Source organism: Brienomyrus brachyistius, chromosome 12 (assembly GCF_023856365.1).
Source record: "Brienomyrus brachyistius isolate T26 chromosome 12, BBRACH_0.4, whole genome shotgun sequence".
NCBI classification, from domain to species: Eukaryota; Metazoa; Chordata; class Actinopteri; order Osteoglossiformes; family Mormyridae; genus Brienomyrus; species Brienomyrus brachyistius.
The window spans coordinates 9,041,960-9,064,135 of record NC_064544.1 but is presented as its reverse complement, the minus strand read 5'-3'; the positions used below and the strand labels follow the sequence as shown (position 1 = coordinate 9,064,135).

General features: G+C 48.6%; 2 protein-coding genes across 11 annotated transcripts in view; one reads left to right on the top strand and one right to left on the bottom strand.

The window, feature by feature from the left end:
* mllt3 (MLLT3 super elongation complex subunit) overlaps positions 1-4,966 on the bottom strand; it is a 45,279-nt gene extending 40,313 nt beyond the window's left edge. Inside the window, exons 1-2 of one of the 2 annotated variants that reach the window (XM_048970086.1) lie at positions 4,605-4,966; positions 3,846-4,026 (exon numbers count right to left, since the gene is read on the bottom strand). In XM_048970086.1, coding sequence (XP_048826043.1) covers positions 3,846-4,026; positions 4,605-4,616 — 193 coding nt within the window. In that variant the 5' untranslated portion in view covers positions 4,617-4,966. Of the gene's footprint in view, positions 1-3,460; positions 3,814-3,845; positions 4,027-4,604 lie in introns of those variants that run through there. The other variant, XM_048970087.1, reaches the window with a different exon arrangement.
* The window catches only part of focad (focadhesin), a 51,257-nt gene continuing 32,930 nt past the window's right edge, over positions 3,850-22,176 (top strand). The window contains exons 1-13 of one of the 9 annotated variants that reach the window (XM_048970080.1): positions 10,130-10,296; positions 10,606-10,667; positions 10,794-10,960; positions 11,791-11,877; positions 12,005-12,079; positions 12,873-13,027; positions 15,842-15,940; positions 18,849-18,950; positions 19,395-19,641; positions 19,744-19,950; positions 20,710-20,797; positions 20,942-21,135; positions 21,372-21,632. In XM_048970080.1, coding sequence (XP_048826037.1) covers positions 11,821-11,877; positions 12,005-12,079; positions 12,873-13,027; positions 15,842-15,940; positions 18,849-18,950; positions 19,395-19,641; positions 19,744-19,950; positions 20,710-20,797; positions 20,942-21,135; positions 21,372-21,632 — 1,485 coding nt within the window. In that variant the 5' untranslated portion in view covers positions 10,130-10,296; positions 10,606-10,667; positions 10,794-10,960; positions 11,791-11,820. Of the gene's footprint in view, positions 3,968-6,349; positions 6,575-7,963; positions 8,153-9,427; positions 9,555-10,129; positions 10,297-10,320; positions 10,668-10,717; positions 10,961-11,790; positions 11,878-12,004; positions 12,080-12,872; positions 13,028-15,841; positions 15,941-18,848; positions 18,951-19,394; positions 19,642-19,743; positions 19,951-20,709; positions 20,798-20,941; positions 21,136-21,371; positions 21,633-22,176 lie in introns of those variants that run through there. The other 8 variants (XM_048970079.1, XM_048970081.1, XM_048970084.1 and 5 more) reach the window with 8 other exon arrangements.

The window sequence follows — 22,176 nt, the reverse complement described above, 5'->3', positions numbered from 1 at the left end:
CCAGTTGAGGAGCGACCCCCCCCCCAACAGCACCTCACTCCTGCTGATCAAAGCCACGAGGGAAGTCCCCCCCCCCAGGCCCTCCCACTGCAGACAGCGGCATATAAAAACAATACGCCTTATTGTTTACTTTAACGCAGCGCGGTAAATTACATGAAGTGGGTGGAGGTATCGTCCCCGATCGATACGCAGTGTACTACGGTCATTCCGAATGCCGACATGGCCGCAGCCCCGGAAAATCAAGACCGCCATCGTCGCCAGTCGAACACTTATTCCGCTACAAAACAGACCATCCCCACTTTCATAAAGAAGCGACATTTACAAGCCCCAATCTTGTTCAGAGGAGTGATCTGCCGCTCATTTGGCAAACATCGCCAGAGGGAACAGCATGTGTCCTGCTGTACTGACACCCAAGAGCAACGTCTGACGTTTCACGGTGGTCAGGCCACGTTTATCCGCCAGAGGAATGACTGCCGCGATGCTTCTCCGTCAATCTGCCGACAAAACAGCACCGGCGACCGTTTGCAAGTCTACGGATTTGAGGAGTATTTCTGGAGCTTTCGGAGAATCAAGACGCGAATGCAGGCCGGCCTGTAACCACGGCACGTACATGAAGCGACGCTGAGCCGCTCAGAGATTTATTGGGAGTTGCGGCGCCCATCATGAGCGTGTCGTACCTCTTACTGTGCACCTTCAATCTCAGGGAACGTTTAGACACAGGACAGGATGAAAACAAGCTTCGCTCAGTGTCTCTTGTCAACCGTGGGCGCATTTCACGTCGCTCCCAAATGTGGGTCTGGGCTTGATTAATGGGACGTTTTATTGCATCAGGGAAAATAAACACTCAGGACGAATTTCCACGCAACGCTAATGCACACTCAGCTGCTTAAAGGACATTTTCCAAGCCTAAGTCCATCACTTCCACAGCCATGATTCAGCACCTGTCGACAGGATGCACTAAGGACCGACTAAACTGACCGCAACAGACCTGCGTCAAGAGTCAGGTGTTTTCGGTCTAAAGATGCTTTTCCATGCGTGCCAAGAATTCACAAGGAGCATTTGGAAACGTTAAGGGATAAGGGGAAAAAAAGAAAAAGTGCTGACCAATAAAACTCCAAAAAATATTTGAGTTATACCATTATTCATCTTTGCAGACGTTTCATTTTATTAAAGAATGCCGAAAATGAGAAGAATACGGCCATAATTTATATGTATTAGGGGTCATCAGTACAAGATTTGCACATCTTGAGATGAAACCTGCACGGCAGTACAATAGCCCAGATCCTTCCCCAATCCCCTGCGCACACAGGTGTCCGATTTTTTTTCGCACCACAAAGCTCAGACCTAAAGGCAGCTTTTCAGTGGAAAACGCAGATAAACGTCACACAACGCGCCATCGCAAGCTGTTCTTAGGCAGAGCCGGAACTCCACGGCAGCAGAAGATGCACTCAAATTACCCCGCTGACTTTGTGGGGAAAAAAAGGAAAAAAAAAAACCTCAAAATGCACCAAGTTCGGGCAGCAATGCATATCGGACCATCAAAAAAAAAGGGAGACCTCTGCAGGGTGACAGTGATTGTTATTTTAACAATGCATAGGAAGGCACACTTCCAGGACGTTTTACAAAAAACTGTCTCCCTGGCAACAGGGTTCCTCGAAAGAAAGTCAATTATCAACCTGAACTAGAAATGAACACATTTCAGACGGTAAGCCTGATATTCATGCCATCACATGGTGGAGGGGAAATAAGCAGGCACGGTATTGCGTTTTCATGCGCCTTTGATTTCCGATTTTTAACTGAGAGGTGTAGGAGTGATATGCATGATAAGTCGATACACAGTCCAGAACCTGTGGAAGCACGAAACGCGCAACATCTGTAGCTTTATCGATTCCAGTGGATAAAGACGAACATGCCCGATTTCAATCTTGGCATAAATTTCCATGTGTGATATAGGCCTATACACGTCATATGATTCGCGTTGACATTATTTTCATACAATTGATACCAATACTGGATTAGCCCACGTGGTATCCAGTACTTATAATTTTTACGCGTTTTGAGCCAAATTTAAGGAACGAAAAAAACTCGTTTTTCCCTATTTATCGGAACTAGTAATACGAATCTCAAAGTAGAAAGTACTCTTGTCTGCAGCTTGATAGCAAAATAACTTTGCATGTCAAAACCTGTTTAAAGCCCTGATTGAATGGTGATTTGCTGGACAACTTAACGCGTGGTGAATTTTATAGCTGGTCAGTTTTAATCTAGAGCAACTGAATCTAATTTGTAACCATCTTGGGTTAAAGTTGATACCATTAAAGTCCATTTTTGCTGGCTGGTCAAACTGCGTCACTTTTTACCTCGCCAGAATATTTTCCCTCGGTGAGTTAAACTGGAAATCGCCGAGGAAACACCGGGCGCTGACATAACTACGATCTGGGGTTTCGGGGGGTCCGGGGCGTCCGAGCGCCGGTCGGCGCCTCCCCGGCTATTCGGGACGGGGACCTGCGGGCATCGAGGAAACGCTGCTCCAAAGCGGAGACCAGCTTTCCCCCGGATCAGACTGCCATGCCATGCAATCCGGCGAGCCCTCTCCCAGGCACCAAGGCTGCCCGGCGACAATCCACGTCAGGGCGAACCCAAACCCACCAGCAACACCGGGAATGAATATCAACCCACACAGGCGAATATATTTCCGTACCAATGAATCCCGCATAATCACACGCTACGACGAAGCCCCTTTAATTCCTCTCCGCCACACATTCATTTCCTTTTCATTTTTTTTTAAATCACGACATAAAAAAAAAAAAAAAAACACAAATGTCACGCCACACCTAGCAACATGCGTTTCGATGCGGGACTCGCGTCCCCTGCGACTGCTGCCATTGTATGTGGCACAGAAACGGTCTTATGGGAGCCGGATACAAACGGGAGCCAACGCCGCCCGAAAAGCCGGTGCCAGCGGACTCCGCTGTATTTATCTCGCTAAAAAAACTGGTTGGACTGGAGCTTCCACAGATGTGACACCATTCAATGAATTAAACCTAAATCTCGTCGTTTCCCTCGGATCGCTTCCCAGTCCCTTTGATACACCGTCATGTTCACCTTCTTATTTCGCTATGCGCACCGCCATTCATAAAATCAGAAGTATCATGCAAAGGCCAGTGCTTCGATGCTGCCCATTTACATGAACATATCTCAATGAATATTCAGAGCATGCTACTATTATTACGAACAATTTCAGTAAACTTCGGAATGGCAGGGATTTTAACTCCCACCACCAGGCTAAGTCTCCCGTAGGCTACCCCGGGGTTTTGCTCAGGTGCTAAAATGAACAAATCTTAACACAATTCGCGCATTTTCCGCTGCCTGAAACTGCCCTGCCAAGCATTGTATTGCAATGACACACAAAACAAACCTTAAATCAGACGTCAACATATGCATAATAAATACAAGACGATACCTTTTGCGCGAACGAAATACGGTGAAGACCAGTTGCCCGCTCTCCGTATAGTATTGCATGAAATGTCTGAACAGAACGTTTTGAAGAGATTCTTAATGCACATTAGTTCTTACATTTAAGAAAAAACTAGTGGGGGGGGGAAATGAACTACCCACGGCAAACCAAAGATCGCACAATGCAACTACAGGCGATCTTTAACCTTTTTAATTAATACTGGAAGTGCGAATCTCAATTGCATCAACGTGCATTCAATTTCACCCTAAAGGGGGCTGCTTGGGGCTCCCACAAATCAGCATCAATTTTCAATACTAACGCGGGGTCTTTTTTTCATGCAGAACATCTATAGCACAAGCGCTTCGATTTTAAAGTAAAAAAACAGCCTTACCTCTTTTTGGTCTTGGGAAGCTTTCATGCAGGTGAAAAACTACTTTTTCCACAAAGTGCTGGATGTTGCTGTGCTCCGGTCCTCTGACGAACACCGTCCAGTCATGTGTAAAACCCTCCACGGTAGGTTTCTTTCTAACTTGGGCACGGTGACCAAGCTCTAATTTCACCTGAACTGCACCCTATAACATCCAGATAACAGAAGACGCTACTATTCAACAAGGACATGCTCTGATTGCATAGACTGCCCGCAAGAATTGTAAGCAACTACGCAATATTGCGATCTTCTCCTATGCTTACACGCATTCCCACTAAGACAGTAAGAGGTTCCGCGAGCGGCATGCAAGCGATCATAGATTTTACATTAAGTTATTCTAATAAAAATCTCTGACTAAGTCTCCCAACAAAGCATATGGAAATGTAGACCAATCGAGATTCTGGCTGTACCAACACAGAACATGACATTATTTTGGGGAACGCGAACACGTATTTCGTTATGAAAAATACCATTAATTCTTAAACGTCATTTGTCTGTATGTATTGGCATCGGCACTTTCTTCGCAGACATGCTCTAATGCGTGAGAAATGCGGCGCACTAGACGCGCTTCTCAGCTAAACTAGTTTCTACTGTACTTCTATGGAAATATGGCTGGATGTCTGCGGCACAAACGGACTTGAGCGCTACCACCCCTCCTTTAAGGCAGAAAACAGCATCGTGCGGCGCAGCCAGACGCAGGGCCGACGGCCGCGGCGTACTCACCGAGCTGGCCATGCTTGCGGCCGCGTGTTACTGTTATTTCATGGAGAATTTGGTATAAATGTGTAGACAGAGAAGCGCAGGAGGCTGATGGCGGACATGGTCTCTTAATTGAACTCAGTCCGAGTTTCAAAGGCTGAGGGGCTCGCAGCACGCATGCGCAGTCTCCCAGCTCCGACGAAGGAGCGAGCTACAGAACGGAGCGCAGGCGAGCCAATGAGACGGACTAAGCGTGCAGACAGCCAATGTCATGCAGCATCTAACTAGCCCACCTAGAAGCCACAACCTTATGAGGCTTACGGGAGGAGGAAAAAAAAGAAACTAAAACGGGGGGTGTCAGTTACAGGGGCATTATTCCTCCTCAGTTACAAAGGCGTGTAAAGTAAAGGGACGGAATTATATGCGATGCACAATTGCACACAAGGGCTCGCGCTTCTGGTGCGCGTTCGACTTTGCCAGGCGGAGGCATGTGCGCCTCGAGTGAATAATTCAGCTCCAAGATAAACTTCAAAACAGGCAAAGCTGTACTAGGTGCTCGGATTGATTCACAAATGCCATTATCTTATCTGCTGAAGCGGTACAGAAACGAGGTTTGTCCAAAGAGGATCTTTGAGCCGCTGTATATTTTTATGAAAAAAAATGAGAAATATAAAATAAACGTGGTTCTATTATAGTTTAGATACCTTATTATGGAAAATACAAAATAAGCTTTTCTAAATATATTTCATCATTTGGTGGAAGAAAAAGAGCGACAAAATAACAATGCACAAAATAAGTAGGTCTACATCAACCATTCCTTTTGGTCTAACTCTTGAATTTCACCTTTAACCTATTCACACTTCCAAATGATAAAATTCGTTATCGCAAAATGTCGGGACATATGGTCTATCAAAGTAGGCTGTGATGTATAATTCAAACACGGACTGTTCCGAATGGAAAATAACGTTTTTTTTTTCCACGATTCTAAAATAAACCAGTTTGGACATGTTCACCATCCACCGATCAATGGCTCACAGATCAGTTAACGGATGAAGTGAAGTGTACTTTGACAGTACTAAAGTAACCCAACACGACCGATAGGAGTTCGGCTAGCAGCTGGCACGTTGGAGATGGACACACGACACTGCTCCCTGCAACGCGTAAAACGAACTCCTGAAGTGTTATCTAGCTGTTGATTTGTATTCGGGCTGGCGATGTTCACTGTTGACAGGGACTAATTCCTATTGATTTTATTTCCTCATCCATTATAATATTGATTTTCCGGATTAGAAATTACTTTAAATGTTGTAGATTTTTGCCCTGCTAGCTCATTTGCAGAATCAAAGTTGATAGGGATTTTTAACATTTAATTGTTTTGTCAAGTCTTTTGTTTATTGTGGGAATAATACAGTAGAGCTTAACCTCCTGTGATAGTGCATCATATTGCCCAGTTATTTATTCTGTCGATTCAGCGTCCTACCATTCATTCTGGACAGAACACAGACACACTCATACGCTACAGGGCACACACAGAGACACACTCGTGCGCTACAGGGCAGGGAAGGGATTCAAACCCCCAACCTTGGAGGTGTGAGCCAAAAGTGCTACCCAATAAGCCATCCAATGTTTATTAAATACATACATACATGTACTCCGTGGTCAGTTTATTAGGCACACCTGCCAGCTAATGCAAACAGCCTGCTCCTACTAACAGCCAATCACGTGCCTGCAAGCAAACGCATGCAACATGCAGACGGGGTCAAGAGGTTCAGTAACCGTTTGACTAAGCAATGCAATGCCTTAGACGCCTCTCTAAGCGATTTTTGAATGTGGTGTGATTGCTGGTGCCAGACGTGGTGGTTCCGGCAGCAGAAGTAGTCACCCTCCTGGGATATTTTTTTGCACTGTGCTCTCTACAGTTTACAGGAAAGGCGTGTTGAATAAAAGAAAATCCAGTCGGTTGCATTTTTGTGGCGAAAAACATGGAGGCTTTGGTAAGGCGACGCATTTTTTGACAAGATACATTTCATGTCAATTTGCGTAGGTAAAATGACATTTTATTCACTGCAGCTATACAAGATGAATATGCAATGTTCTGAAGAAGCAGAGTGATATCTGGCAGTTCGCATGATTATGCATTTCAAATGTTGCTGGTATCCCATCCCCCTATTTCAGTCATTCTCAACCCAGTCCTCATGGACCCTGAGACAGTCCACGTTTTCGGTCCCACCCAGCACCCAGTACACCTGACTCCGGTATATGGAGTTCTTGATTGGCTAGGAGAGAGCAGAAATGCGGACTGTCTCGGGGTCATTGAGGACTGGGTTGAGAAGCAGTGCCCTATCTTGCGACCTGTGCTGCCACAACGACCCTGTACTATATATGAAGCTTAAACGTTCGCATTTTGAACATGTTTTCTATTGGAATATGTTAAAATATGTGTGAAAGATTCATGAAATATGGGTTTGATCGCATGATTGCTAGTTACATCTTTACAATTTAAAATAAACGTTGATAAATTATGTTTAGTTCAAATCATTCTCTCTACATCGAGGTTAATCGACAGATAATCACTATGTTTTCAGATTTCCACTCTTTACCACAATAAGATTTGGTGATATCTTCGATGTAAGCAATAATTATATAGGGTTGATATTCATTTTAATTTTATCCTTGAACATTCATATATGAGGAGAGCAACTCAGACCAAGGAAAGCGGGATGTAGATGGACGAATGATTGTATGAGTTTAAATGAGAAAAATATACATTTTTTTTAGATTCTAATATTTTCAGTACTATTAGAACGTAATTTTATGGCATGTAGCCAAAGGTAAAATTGTAATGGCATAGGTGTCTTTCCTTATGCCCTTACATTCTGGTGTTTGGTCAAAGTATTACAGCGAATTGTTGGAGCCTGTATGGCACAGTGTTCTGTATTTTTATATTTTACTTAGACAGATAACCCAACACGGATTAATAAACGTCATCGTGCATCATCGGGGGTACATTGTCAATAACGGAAATGCTGGACATTCAACTTCCCCTCTCATCGAAGGTAGAACCGCTGATGAGAACAAACCACTCCGCGTGCCATGACCTACATATATCAGGAAACTGTGACATTTTAGTGGCGCTTTGACACAATAACATGCGGTCATGTCATTAGGGAAAAACGGAGCTATAAGCGGTTTATTAACTAAAACAATAATATATAACTGTAGGGAACTGAACTTATTAGTCATTTCCGTATTTGTTTAAAAATGGCAACAATTCATAATAACGTAAAAATATATTTAAACAAAATGTTTTAAATGCATAATTTACTGTATATCTTATATATATTGTACTCCACAAACATCACAGATATATATGTAAATCGTTCGATCATAAAACATGTATTAAACTATATTAAATTAGTTTCAAAATAAGGCAGTATCGCTCTAGCGATCAAAAGAAAGCAAACGCGTAATTCTGGCCTTTTTTTCGAAGTTTGAGCCTATGGAGTTTCCGTACAGCAGTGCATGCTGTGCGGCTTTGGCTTGGAGGTACTGCCTCTGATAGTCTCTTACGAGTAAGTAAAGCTACATTTTCATCTTTTCACAGCATGTTTTGTTGGGGTTTACAAAATCTGACTTGTTTCACGTTTCACTATTGCCTGCAAAAAGAGTGATTTGCGCATTTTTGGCATCTCCCATAGATCAGAAGATGAATTAGCTAAGGCTAACTAACTTTCTGTAGGACTAACTCCAGCCAGATAAAGTTCTTCCCTTTCAGATTTGATTAAAGTCAGTAGCATTTTGTTTTTAGTTACAGTGGAGTCCTATATCGCATAGGTAGTACTTTTAATTGCTTGTATAAAACCTGTTTAATGGCAGCGGCTTGGCCTCTCTCTGAATCCACCCATCAGAAATAGTTTAGTTTTCATTATGCACATCTGCAAATATGATTATACTTGCTTATAACTACCGTTATAGTACCGTTAGCCCTAACAGCGAAAGAATACGAAATGCTGTTTACAATGACCGGATATGTTCACCGATACTGTTATCCGCAGGTTTTTAACACGGCCATCCTCATTGAAATGACACGGATAATCGCATCAATGATGCATTGTTAGCCAGACAAAACAGACCAGAGCTTAGCTCCACACCTTCACAGAATCCTCCGGAATATTTTAATTTACCTGCTGTGCTGACAAAGCGTGGTACAAACACAGTAATAGCACGTAAATATGTACAATATGCATGTGCATTACTCAACCTCTGTTTCATGTGATTAAAACACTGTAAGCCCGACTGTCCAAACAGAAGCAGTGATATTCTCTTCCAAATCACTTTCCTTGCAAATGTCAGGTTTTAAATGGGGAAAAGTACAACACTCAGGATTCTGTGTAGTTGGGCAGCACTGAAGCAACATTTTTTTAACATTCTTGCCTCCCAAAGTTTACAAGTCTCCTTGGACATATTGTCACAATACAATCAGTAGTGTTTTTTAACACAATTATTCAGCTTTTTTTAATTTATGAGAATTTCAGTGTTGTTAGAATGTTTCCTAAATGATACGAAAATGTCAGCCCCCCCAGTGGATCCCCCGCTGGCCGCGTGAGGTGGCCTTACCTTGTCCAAGGCCCCGCAGGCACTTCTGTGGTCACACCTTGGGGCAGGCGAGCTGTCACGGGAGGCTGCGAGGGCTGCAGTGCCAGTGGGCCGTACGGCAGCCTGTGCGTTACCGGCTCTAGTCGCGTGTGCTTCTCTCTGTGTCTGGGTGGGTGGGGGTGGGGTGTGACAGGCAGTGGGCGTGCGTTGTCTATCACACTCTCCATTTCGAGTGACCCAGCACATGTTAATCTGCCTTGGCGCTGTGCCGGCCCTGCCCTCATGGCAGCTGCTATGCCCGACTTCCCCACATTGTCGTACCTAAAAGCGGAACCCGAGAAGCAGAACGTCGGAACCCACCACCCCGGGCCTCCCCAGGTGACTTATCAATAATTAAATTTATGCGAAATTATCTGGGCCTCCTCAGTACGCGTAGGTTTTCTGTTTGGCTATTTAGCACCTAGTTTCCAGTATGAAGGAGAGGTTTTCTGGAGCAGGCGAATGGGGTGAAGTGATGATAGCCTCCACCCCCAACGTCCAGTGCATTCTTGATTGACTTGCATTCGTTTTCATTAAATCTGTTCCTTTTGTGTGTGTGTGTGTGTGTGTGTCTGTGCCAGCCACAGGTTTCTATGACAACCATGCATATTTTTACAAGCAGCTGTTTTAAAAGCCCTGTCAACATACTACACGAGTTTGTTTTTCGTTTTTTTGATTTCCTGAAAATTGAGTGAACAGTGAACTAGACAGACTTCACAGTCCTTTTTCTCCCCCTTACTGTTGCCTTTTTAGGCGTGTAGAGGAATCGGCCCTAAAGATAACTTGATGATTGACAGGAGTGTCCTCCGCCACGAGCGAATGGGAGAGCCCCGTACGCGGGGGGGGGGGGGGGGCGTGGTGCTTTGCCTGCACCGCAGTGATAAGGAATGAAAGGCGGGTAGCATGTTAGCTTCTATCTCTGGCCAACAACAGGGACATGCAGAGGAGTGGGTGGTCATTTCCTTTCACGATAACGGCCTATATTGGTACAATATGGCTTTACAGTATTGAAGTTTTTTTATTCGATCTCATGAAGTTCTCCTTCCTCAAGCCGTTTGGCTTTGGCACTGGGCTCCGTTTGGTAAATTTCGATTTTCGCTTCTTTTATCCACATATTATTTTGATGAGAATATGATTATAGTCAACTAGTTTAAAAAGAGAGAACTGATTTTTTTTTTTAGGATGTTACAAATGTATATTTACATTTATATATTAGTCGCTTTTATGCAAAGTGGCATACAGTTGAGAAGGCATGGTCAGTTCCTGGAGGTTAAGGCCCTTGCTCAGGGGTGACTCTGCTGACTCTGGGACTTGAACCAGCAGCATTCTGGTTGCACTGTCCCAGCCTGTTGAGCCACACACTGCATTTTCTGGATCTAATGTCTTGTAGTCCTGTTGAGGTTTCCCTTGCCACCAAGAACTGAGCTGTACCATGAACTCACAGTCTCCGCTGTAAGTTATATGAGCCGTATTTGCACTGACATGACTCTGCATGTTTTTAGGGTCGAAAGCGTGACCAAACTGAGCTGGATGCATCACTGCCATCTGACTAATTTGTTACTCTGTTAACCGTGGTAGCGTGCCCTGCCATGTCCCCTGAACGCAACAATGCAGACTCCGTGCTACTGTGACCCTAATGGGAGAAGAGGATGCTGGCAAATGGAATGATATGAACACTTTGTATCCCAGCACACTTTTCGGTAAAGCTAGAGTATGCAGACCTGATGGTACTTCTGTACCAGAAGGTGTGTTTCCATTTTAGTTTTTTATTCATTTATGTTACACTTTTATCCAAAGCGACTTGCAGTACACAGAAGGGTTACAATTTTTCCTTGCACCCTAGTATTTGAACCTCCAACCTTTCTGCTAGTACAATGCTCTATTTGTTGAGCTAGAGGAGCGTGTGTGTGTGTGTGTGTGTGTGTGTTTATTTGTTTTGTTTGTTTGTTTTATAATTTGAATAACGACCAGAGAATCAGTTTCCTTGTGTAGATTGTTTCCAGAGCTAATGATATAATGTTAAGGTGTTGTTATTGCTGACATTTACGGCGGGATTTCACGGCGCATTGGAAAATTCTTTCATCCATTTGGCTTCTGCCAAAGGGAAATCTGAGGGAGCAGTCAGGTTACCTGCCTGCAAAAGCAGCTCCGAGTTCCCGTCTGACAGGATAATCTGGAGTGAATGAGATGCTGGAGGAGATTGGAGCAGACAGACCCATCCATGCACGCAGACATGCGCACAAACACGCATGCACACGCAGACACAGACACATCCATGCACTCAGACACGCGCACAAACATGCATGCACACAGACAGACACATCCATGCACGCATGCACACACACAGACACACGCACAAACTCGCATGCACACACAGACCCAGTCAGACACACACACACGCATGGTGGCAACAACGATCCAGAACAGGTGATTGTAATTGCCATGCGGGATGTGTGGCGGGCAGGCGTCTCTTCAGGCCACAGCCGATTACCGCAGCTTCACAATGGTGCTCGGAAAGTACCGGAACCCGCCGCGGCGCAGCGCTCACCCCCTGCCTTTAACGTCCCGTCCGCAGCCTGAATTCTGCCCGTGATGCCACGCTGAGATGGCTGACGGCTGGAAGAACAGATTCGAGTTCCCCAGCCCCCTCGTTCAGGCCCAGGTAACATGCTGGCTCTCTCGCTGTCTTTCGTTTTTCTTTTTTTCTTTTTCATTTCAAATTGCGCCCCCCCCCCCCCCCATCCCTGACAAAAGCATGAAGAATCTCACACTCCTGTTTGTTTCTCCAGGCGGTCAGAAGCCTGCTGGCCGGCGTGCTCAAAGAGAAAGGTCGCAATGAGAAGATCGTCCCGTCGTCCAATCAGGTGGGTGTTATCATGCGTGCCGGACCGTCTGCTTGCGAATGAATGCACTTCATTCGTTTTTGCGTTTTCTCTGCCGTGTGAAAATCAGGAGGTAGGAGGGGTAATGGGGCGGGATGGAGCGAGCGCAGAGATGGGGGGGGGGGGGGTGACTTACCTTACCGACATCGAAGCCGCCGTACAAATGGCGCGAGAAAAAGAGAGCGACCCATGTGTGGGACTGAAGGCAGAGCTGCTAATTAGCGGGGCACGTCGTGGAGATGATGTCAGCAGCACAGCAACGCCGCTCTCCCCCACAGTGTGGAACTCGATAGGCTCCCCCCTGAACGCACACGCAGGTCGCCCCGGGGCTACCACCCTGCTTGGCCTTCTCCCAGTTAAGCCTTTGATCTTGCGTGTTCTACAAGACGAGATTTATTGACCAAAAGCAGCTGAAATGTTAACCATCTAAATAATCTGATTGGCCCTGGGGCATGATGTGAAAAAATGTCAAAAACATAAAGCCCCAGGACACACTTTAAATAAAACAGTTTTGCCAGTGATGCTTTTTTTTCTAGAAGATTCCACCTTTGGCGGTGATCCCCGTGCTCGCCTCGGAGCTAGTTAACGTATCGGCTACATTACATTTATCTGACACTTGTATCCAAAGCGAGGCACAGTAGAGGGAAGTGTTATAATTTATGTGTCCTTCCTGGGATTCAAGCCCACACCCTTTACATTGTTAGCAGAATGCTCTCCTTGTTGAGCTATGGGACAAGCCCCCTCCGGCTAACCCCTGCGCTCCCTGTCTTTTCAGAACCCGCTGTGGGAGTCCCTGTGGGAGCACTGCTCAGGCGAGGCTGGGGTCGTCCGCTCGGCCTGCTGCGACGCCCTGGTGCTGCTGGTGGAACAGGGCCACGCCGACCCGAAGCTGGTGCTCGCCGGCGTGCTAAACCTCGTGCCCTCTGCCAGGTACTCGCACCCTCTCAGCTCCACCTGCCCTACTGATTCCTGTTGCAGGTTGACCCCGTTTTACTTATTTAGCAGATGCTTCCATCCAAAGCAGCATAGATTTTTAAGGGAGCAGGGCCGCACAGTCCCTGGAGCTGTTGGAGGGATAAGGGCCTTACTCGGGGCCCAAAGGTGAAATGATTCTCCCCAACCTGGGATTTGAACCGACGACCTTCCGGATTACAGCCACAGTGTCCCGACCCAAACTAATGTGACTTTTATCAACATGATGTGGTACTTCACTGAGACCCTCTATCACTCCATTTTTTTTAATTGGGGGGGGGGGCAAGGGGCAGAGGATAGGACAGAACGCTTCATCCTCATGGTAGTACCTGAGCTCAGGGCCCCACAGCATTATTCTCCATGTGTTTTAATAAAATGTATTGTTTTGACTCCGCTGACTTCACCGGCATCGTCATCTGCCCGCTTAGCTTGCCCTTGGTGAGCCCCCCCCTGTTTCCCAGCATATAACAGGTAATCCCCACTCCTAAGAGTTCTTGGAACATTCGACAGGTTTGCCCACATTTCCCAGTGGTATGAACTGGTTCAGATTAAGGTCCCATTTAAGGCTCCTTTTAGCTACCAGGCTCCACCCCACCCCCCCCGTCTGCTCGCTGCACCCCACCAAAATCTCTGTGGTCCTTAATATCAGAAACATTGCATGTTTCGGGCCTTGAAGGAACTTCATGTTGCTGAAGGGACCCGACCCTATGACCACTCCCTGGTCCATCCTGCATATATTTCTCTGCCTCCCCCTCTCCCCCCCCATGTTTGGCAGGTACTTCTGTAACCTACATCACCGTGGTTTGAATCTAATCTCAGTCGCCATTCTTTTGCTTCTTTACCTGTCTGGCTGTGAATAGATGTACGATCGTTATTTATGGTGCGGATTAATCTGAATCGTTCGTTGGGGTAGGGCAGGGGGGGCGGCTGTGCGATTCCATGTGGCTGGGGGCTCAACTTCCCCCTTCCCAAACCTGCACTCGGCTCTCCGATGCCGAGAGTCATCTCTCCCACTCTGCTCTCGGTTAGTCGGTGCTGGGCGTTTATCTTACGCTTTTGTGAGATCGTTGGCACAGCTCCTCCACTGCTGCTGATACCTTAGGCGCTTGTCTTCCTGTAGAGGCACGGGGTGCAGTGCAGATCGTCGGCGTGTCTGTTTCCTGTGCGCAAACACGTACAGCAGCGCATCCCACGGGGGTGTAAATATGAACATGAAAGTGGTTCCCAAATATACTGCTGGGATTTACTTGATGCCTGTGGCCCTGTAAAGCGACGTGTTCAGCGGTTAAATATAATCGTAAGTTCAGAGACTGGGGAGGGGTGGGGGAGTGTGAGTACCCCCCCCCCACCGTGTGGATGAAAGTGTGGGAGATTAAAGTAGGCTCATGCCCACACTGACACACATAATTGATTTATAAAGCGTTACACCTTGTCAGGGAATGGGGGGGGGGGGGGGTACACACCTTGCCCGATTTTTTTCACGTTTGAGATTTGTTCGTACCGCGAGGGCGCTGCTGGTTCCGGAAGCATCTATGCCATACTGTGTGGTCTGGGCCCGTCTAATAAAACCAGGCGTGTACGAGTGCCCACACTTGCTTTCCTAATTTAGACGCTTTGCTGCGATTTTTATGCGGCTATGGTATCCGCCGCTCCTAGGGCTAATTTGCGCTCCCGCTCGGGGAGCGTGTTCAGCGGCTCGGAAAAGTGCCGCTTTATCTTCCGGAATCTGGAGCTCTTAATCGGTAATGGAAATAGATGGTGTTTAACATTCCAGCTGCATCCTCTGTTGTGCGGATTCTGTATCGCCCTCAAAATATATTATTATCTCTAGAGATGTTCTTTAATTTATAGCCTGGTGCGTAATTAGGAGAAACTCCTGTGTGAACCCAGAGACGTCCCAGGATTCCATCCCATGTCGGCCTTTTGTGGGTCGCAGGAGAAGATGGCACAAACGGCACCTAAATGCTGTTCATGGCATGAGCCCGAGGAGCACTAGAAGGGCGGTAATTCATACAGAAGGGCCGGCCTTGTCATTAGCCAATGAAATGTTTTGAATCAATGAATGACGGGAGGCAGCACTCTGGGAGCCAATCATCTTTCAGTGCTTCTCTGGCCCCACCTCTTTGTATGCCCTTAGGCTGCGGCTTTGGCTCGCATGTCTGTCCATCTTAATTCACACCTCCTCTTGACCTGAATTCCAAAAGATTTATTTTTTGTGTGACTCCTGTTACTTCAAGTGACAGCAGGATCAGCCAAACGGTGAATCCTGTCTCCGGAACTGAACAGTGCCTTGGCTGGGGCTCAGACATTCTTACGGGAAGGGGGACGCTTACCCAGGAGAGTGGCTCTGAGGTGACCTTGTCAGCTTCGCTGTGTCACTGTGTCGTCGCAGTCTGGTCCATCTACACTGGAGAGTGTCAGGCCTCCTGAGGGACTTGTGGTGCGGAGCAGGTCAACCTTTGGTCTGAAGGGAAATGCTGAAGTCGTTCTGCATAAATATGAGAGAAGGAAAAAGCTTTGGTGCCCTAAAACTAGGCTGATGGATGGATGGATGGATGGATGCTCTGTTTATCCGAAAGGAAATTGTGGGACACGCCAGGATTGAGAACCACCGATCTTCAGAAACTGATCAATATGAAAATCTGAGCCTGTGTGCAATAACTTGACGATACCTTGAATCGTTAATTCCCAGCGGAGTCCCGGCTGGAAATGTTATTTAGGTAGACTTAGTGGAGACTGGGCCTTCACTGAGATGATCTCCTGTCTGGACAGGAACGTACAGGGGCTGATGAAGGTGCTGAGTAAGCTGATGCAGATCCAGGTGGACCAGGACTTGAGAGGAGATGCCTTCACCTGTCCATACTCCATCAGGTGGGTTGCCCGGCGTCCTGCCGTATCCACACCCCCAAGCGCAGCACCCCAAGTGCATTTCTGTTTACTCAGTGATTGATCACAAGCATATATCCATCAAGGAACCAATTTAAGGCACTTTTTCACCGTACCAGGAACCATACGTTTGGTACTTTGCCGAATGCCAGCACCAGAAGTTCCAGTGTCGAAAGTGCCAAGCTGGGGCACTTCTTTGGTACTTCGGAACCTTGGGGTGGGATTTGAAACGCTTTCTTTGTTTTGATTGGTTATGCAAATATCCAGCCGCGGAAACACAATACAACTGCTGTCCTGGGGGGAAAAAAACAGAAATCGATGCTTAACAGAGTAAAAGACAAAAAGTAATGGATGCATGGACACGAGATCCCGGCTTTAATTGCGATCTGGCCGGAAGAACAGATACAAGATCAAAATAGCATGATAAGGAATAATAATAATAATAAAAAAGGTATTTTGTATGATGTACTAGGACAGCGTGGTTTCAAATGAGGGTCATTGTCTGCTTAATTCATTTCTCATGCGCAGTAGATACATGTTTAAATGATAAAGGGTGCTGTTCACTGTCTGCTTTCATCTTTTTAAAAAATTGCACCACTTTTATGGGTATTTGTTATGGAAGGGATTTTACAGGAGGTATGTTCTGCATCGCGTATGAAAAATGCTTAGAAATGCTTTACATTAAGGCGACTCCCCATGACAGTGAAGTCAGACTCGGCCTTATTGGGGTATTCATTGATCCGGGAGGTCGAAAGGCCCTTCGATTGGCCTATGAGCTCTCCTCAGGATTCGGCTGCCTCGGGATCACAGGAGACTGGTAATGGTTATAAGCATCACATTTGACTGATATGCAGATATCGGTCTCCGCAGATGGGCGATAAAGACCTCGGCCTGATTTAATTTCGTGGCACGGAAGAGAACTCGATTCCAGTGAGAGGTCTGCCCCTCCCATCTGAGAAGGGGGTCATGGCCGTGTCATGGACCTAGGATGGGTGTGTGTGTGTGTGGTGGGGGGGGGGGGGGGTGTACCTGTCCCGGTTTTGTTCTTTATTATTCCCTTACCCTCCCAAGGTGAAGCAGTGGTTCTTTTGGGAGACATCGCTAAATCGAATCACTAGCTCTCCAGTTCCCAGAGGTGCAGAAGCTAAACTCGGGGTTTAGGGTAAACTCGGGTTGACCCCAGAAGGTCAGGTGTTGCTGGTGAGGGATTGGGGTGGGTGCAGGTACAGTCATGATTATCCAGTAAGAATACTCTTTACCTAAATGCCTATTTGACAATCAGGATTGTCCAATAGGAATGCTCCTTATCTAACCTCCTATCGGACAACCATAACTTCTAGCTTAAGTTAACCCAGCTAGCCGAGAAATCCTGGGTGAAATTTGTTTGTTTGGTTGGATCTCAGCCTTCCAGGACAGATACATTTTTTTTTTTGAAAAACATCTTGCTAAGTTTCAAGTTACTGCAATCAGGTGTGAAACATCTGGAGGGGTCGCATTCCTCTCCAGGGCTGGTGACGGTGGCACCCCCACTTGGTGGGTGGATGTCTGTGACTTATTGGCGCCCTAGTAGTTAAAAAAAAGTTTGGGTTTTTTGTGTTTGGCTAATTTTTCCTTAAGGTTTATAATGTAAAGTGAAACTTTTTACAGCAGTTGTGGTTTTGGTGGGAAACAGCTTGTGTGTTTGTTTTGTAGGGGGGCATAGGTTGGGGTGGGGGGGGGGGGGGGCTTTCAGCCCATGGAGCTGTATACTGTCAATGTCATACGAATGTCTGATAACTTCATCTGTCCCCTAGGAAACACTTATTTGACGCAGATGTGGTTTATCCTGCCTCTAAGTCTGAGGCTGATTGCGGACGACCGAAGATATGCCCCCCTACTCCCCCCCGGGGGCACCCACCTTTGCTTCCTGAACTTGCCATTGAACCCCAGAGCAGGGTCAGGCTGTTAGACTGTGGGGTGGCTTTGTCTGGAGAGCGGTTAGGTGTTTGGCTCGGGTGGGGCGGTGTGATGGATGGCTACCAGGCTTCTGCTGGTGGTGGGAAACTTGAGGAGAGAGATGGCCAGAGAGATTTGGGGGGGCGGCTTTGTGTGTGAGACTGACAGCGGGGCCCCCGCTAAGGCCCTTGCTTTGTCCGCTGTCCTGTGGTCGTCTCACACATCAGCTTCGCGTTTGCAGGCAGGCGAATAAAGAAACGTAGCCGGAACTTTCCGTTTCAGGAATGTCTGTAGTCCGTGATGTATTTTATTATTGTTAGGATTATTATTATTATTATTATGATTATTATTTTAATCCCCCAAAGAAATCTGAGAGCAGATGGATGCTGGGGGGCCCGGAGGGGTCCGTGCTGGCCAAACGGGGGGTCCTTTCTGTCCGGCTGACCGTCATTGTTGGTCAGCCGGTTCCCACAAGCCCCGGGGCTGATGCCTGGACTGACCTCCGACTCAGCAGGGATGGCAAGATGGGCGGAGGCCAAGCAGCATTCGCTTTGGGTCTCTGTGTGCCGGGAAGATGGGGGGCCGCCATCCTTGATATGTCGCTAGATATTTTAGGCCCTATGAAAGCATATTACGTTGGGCCCCCAAACCAGAACAGTTAAAGTGTTCAAAATTTTAAAGGCTCCCTGTCACTTTGGGGGCCCTTGGAATCATCCTAAGTTTACCCCCCTCCCTTTGTAAACACCCCCACCCCGGAAGCCACCTCTGCATGCCAGACGGAGGGTAAACAGCGGAGTCCGCAGGTGACCCGTGACGCCACCTTCAGGTGGGGGGTGACCGGCTGGCCTTTTTCCTGACCTCCCCCCACTCCCACCGTCACCCCTCCCTCCCTCCTGACCGGTTTTCCTGGCTCTCCTTAGCAGGCTGCAGATGTGAGCATGTGACCGTCTCATTCCAGGAATCCCCCGCATCCCTTCATCACCGTGCTGGAGAACCGTCCTGACTGTTGGCCCTGGCTGCTGCAGGAGGTCGACGACTTTGTCCGGCGGGCCGCGCTCAGGTGGGCCGGGCCCCGCGGGCCCCGTGCTGGTGGCTGGTGGGGCCCCATTAAAGCCAACACCCTCCTGGTCACGAGACACGGCACTATGGCTGATGGGTCTGATCGACCATATTGTCTATGTGGCTGACCACATGATGGGAGGTCTGATGTATCCCTTAGTGCTTTGCTCTTCCTTCGGTCGCTGTGCCATTTCATGCAGATTAAAATGGCGGTTAACAGCCTCGTAGAGAATTTGGCGTCGTAACGGTTAAGGAACCCGCCTCGCACCGGGGGAGCAGGGGGTTGTGGTGGTGGGAGCCCTGCACACAGAGGTGGCCTTGTTATTGTTCCTGTAGGTAGGGCACTTAGCCTGAATATCCAGCTGTTAAAATGGGACAAGACTGAAATTTTTAAAGCGTTCTGGCCGCTGCTTAGCAACCGGGTTTCCGTGGCGTCCCGCCGTAGGAAGAAGCCTGCTTACGTCGCCATGCTGGTGCCCTTCCTGCGCTTCCTGTACTGCGGCGCGCTGCAGGCGCCCGAGCACGCTCTGCTGAGGCTCGGCCTGCTGAGGGCGCTGCTGCCAGCCCGACCGGACCCGGGCCGCGGAGGGGGTGAGGACAGCGGCCCAGGGAAGGGGGAGGCGGAGTCTCAAATGGCGCCTGTGACCCGCAGACTCATCCTCTGCCTGCTGGAGCTCGTGCCACACATGCAGGTGATGTGTGTGTGTGTGTGTGTGTGTGTGTGTGTGTGTGTGTGTGTGTGTGTGTGTGTGTGTGTGTGTGTGTGTATTAATGGTGCCCCCCCCTTCATGCAGGTGGACAGCATCACAGCCGTGCTGGAGCTGAGCCAGTTCATAGAGGCTCTGTGCCCCACGTTGCTCGCCGGCGAGGGGGGGTGGGGCCCCCAGTGTGCCCAGCTGGCCCTTCAGCTGCTCTGCGCCTGTCACCTCTGCCTGGAGCTGGGGGGCGACTGCAGCCCCCTCCTGCGCCTAATCCAGCGGCTCCTGCCGGCCTGCTCCGAGGCAAGTCCCTTTGGCCCTGGGTGGGGGGGGGGGGTCGGGCAGACAGACTGTGGCAGCTGCAGCAGCTGGGAGGAGGTTTGCGGCCAAACCTGCATGGGGGGGGGGGAGTCCTCGGTGTGATGGGTCTCGCTGTCGGCCCTCACCGGCTGATGCAGCGTGGGGGGGGGGGCGGGGGGGTGCTGTGGAGATGCTGGTTTTTAAACGTGGGTCTAGTTCTCTGGGGCCTTTAACGTGGTTCAGTGAAGGATAATTAATCACAAGGTCTGAAAAATGCACATTTACAATATATTGTTGTTATCTAATTAGGGTAGATAAAAGATAAAAGCACAAGAACCAGCTTTCTTAAACCAGCAGCCCCCAATGACAGACTGCAGGTAGGGAAAGCCCCTCCCACTAATGCAGGGACACAGGATCAGCTAAGGACTTGGGAGGGAGGAGGGTTCGGGCCTGATTTGGTCCCGATGCCCTTCATCCTTGACTGGCATAGACCAGTAATATACCCAGGTGGCACGTTGTACTTGCAGTATATCTCCAGTCATTCGTTTGCAAATGGATACAAACATCTGAAGATGATGGTATAAAGTTACTCAGGTTTGCTTATGGGTTTCTGGACATTCAGGTGAGAAGCAGTTTGACTGTTGCTTCATATCTTTGGCTGGGTTGCTGCAGCAGCCCCCCCCCCCCCCGTCTTGGAGGACTTAATCCGCATCCCGTAATCTTAACTACCCTAAATTCCTCATTTCCTTCCCGCCTCTGCAGGCGTTTCCGACGGAGCAGGTGATTGTGGGAGTCGCCCTGCTGCTGAGAAAAGCTCCCGCGAGTCAGCAGACAGCCATCCTTACCCTGGGTACGGAGGATCCGTTTCGATTGGACGGTTGATTTCACATCTGAGTGGATTTGATTGGCCGGTTCGATTCGTTTGGAGCGTTATTCTTGACCAGGTCTGTCCTGACCTTGGCAAACATGCCGACCGAATGTGTGGCCCCTTCAGCCTCGAAGGTGGTCTCCTCTGAAGCCGAGACGTGCCCCTCGCTGGCCCCAGTGCTGCTGCTGCCCCTGCTGGAAGTTCTGTCCTGTTCTGTGCTGACGGAGGCCCTGACCAACCCCGAGACTCGGGCTCAGAACCAGCAGTTGGCCCGCTCACTCTTGGAGGCCGTGCAGAAGCCGACCAGGGTCTCCAAGGAGGTGGGTGTGATCTGTTCCCCCATCCCCCGAAAAAGGCACGTGTGTTTGCAGGTGTGGGTGCGTTCAGGCGTCCCGATACCGGCAGGTGAATTCCTCCGCCATGTCCTGCCGGACACGCTCTGTCTGCCCGTTAATGCGACAGATTCTTAGCGGGAATGCTTGGTGACTACGTGGGTCTTTTGCGAATTTGTATTCGTTTACTTGTTATTGAGCCTCTCTCTCGTTACCCTTCCCAGGATGCCATGCGGCTGCCGCTGCCTCTGTGCGCCTGGTACAGCGAGCTGCTGGCCACCACCATGGTGGTGCGGCGGTTGGGTCACGACCCGGTGGCGGCCTGCGGGTGGCTCCGCGCCGCCTGCTCCGCCCTCCCCCTTTGCCGCCGCGTGCCGGACTCTCTGGCGCTGCTCCTGGCCTACCTTGTTGCCACCGGCAACGGGGACGACTGCAGGCTGGCCCTGGACGCCGTCGCCCTAGCGGCCCAAGCGGACCCTGCTCAGGTGGGCCGCCATGTGGCTGCAATGGGGTACTGCAGCCTGCGACGCATACAGAGTATTTAGCTGTTAGTGGGAGGCTACAAGAAGTGATGTTTTCAGTTGAGGCACTCAGTAGACCCCGTCAGGAGCTCACCTAGATGAAGAGGGAATCGATCCCAGACCTGGTAGAAGATGCTTCACCACATGGTTCAATGGACCCATTGCACTTCTGGTTCACAGTTTCATCAGCCAACCACCCACCTTTCTGAGGTATTTAAAAAGACCTGCTTCCGGGTCCAAATTGAGGTTATGGAATTACAGAGCCGTCCTAGAAGACAACAGGCTAGCCTGACTGTGAGAGATCGACAGGCGTCTCTGATTGGCCGTTAGGCAGGCAGCTGGGAGGGTGCTGTCCTGGGCCAGGTTCGGTCTGCCACTGAGCGACCGGGGATTGTTATTCAGTGTAGCGCTGTGTAGGGCGAGCGTCTGTCTGAGTTTCCCTGTTTAGACCCGGTAATAAGCAGGCAGGGAGTACACAGCGTCACAGAGAGCTGTTCCTCATAGATGG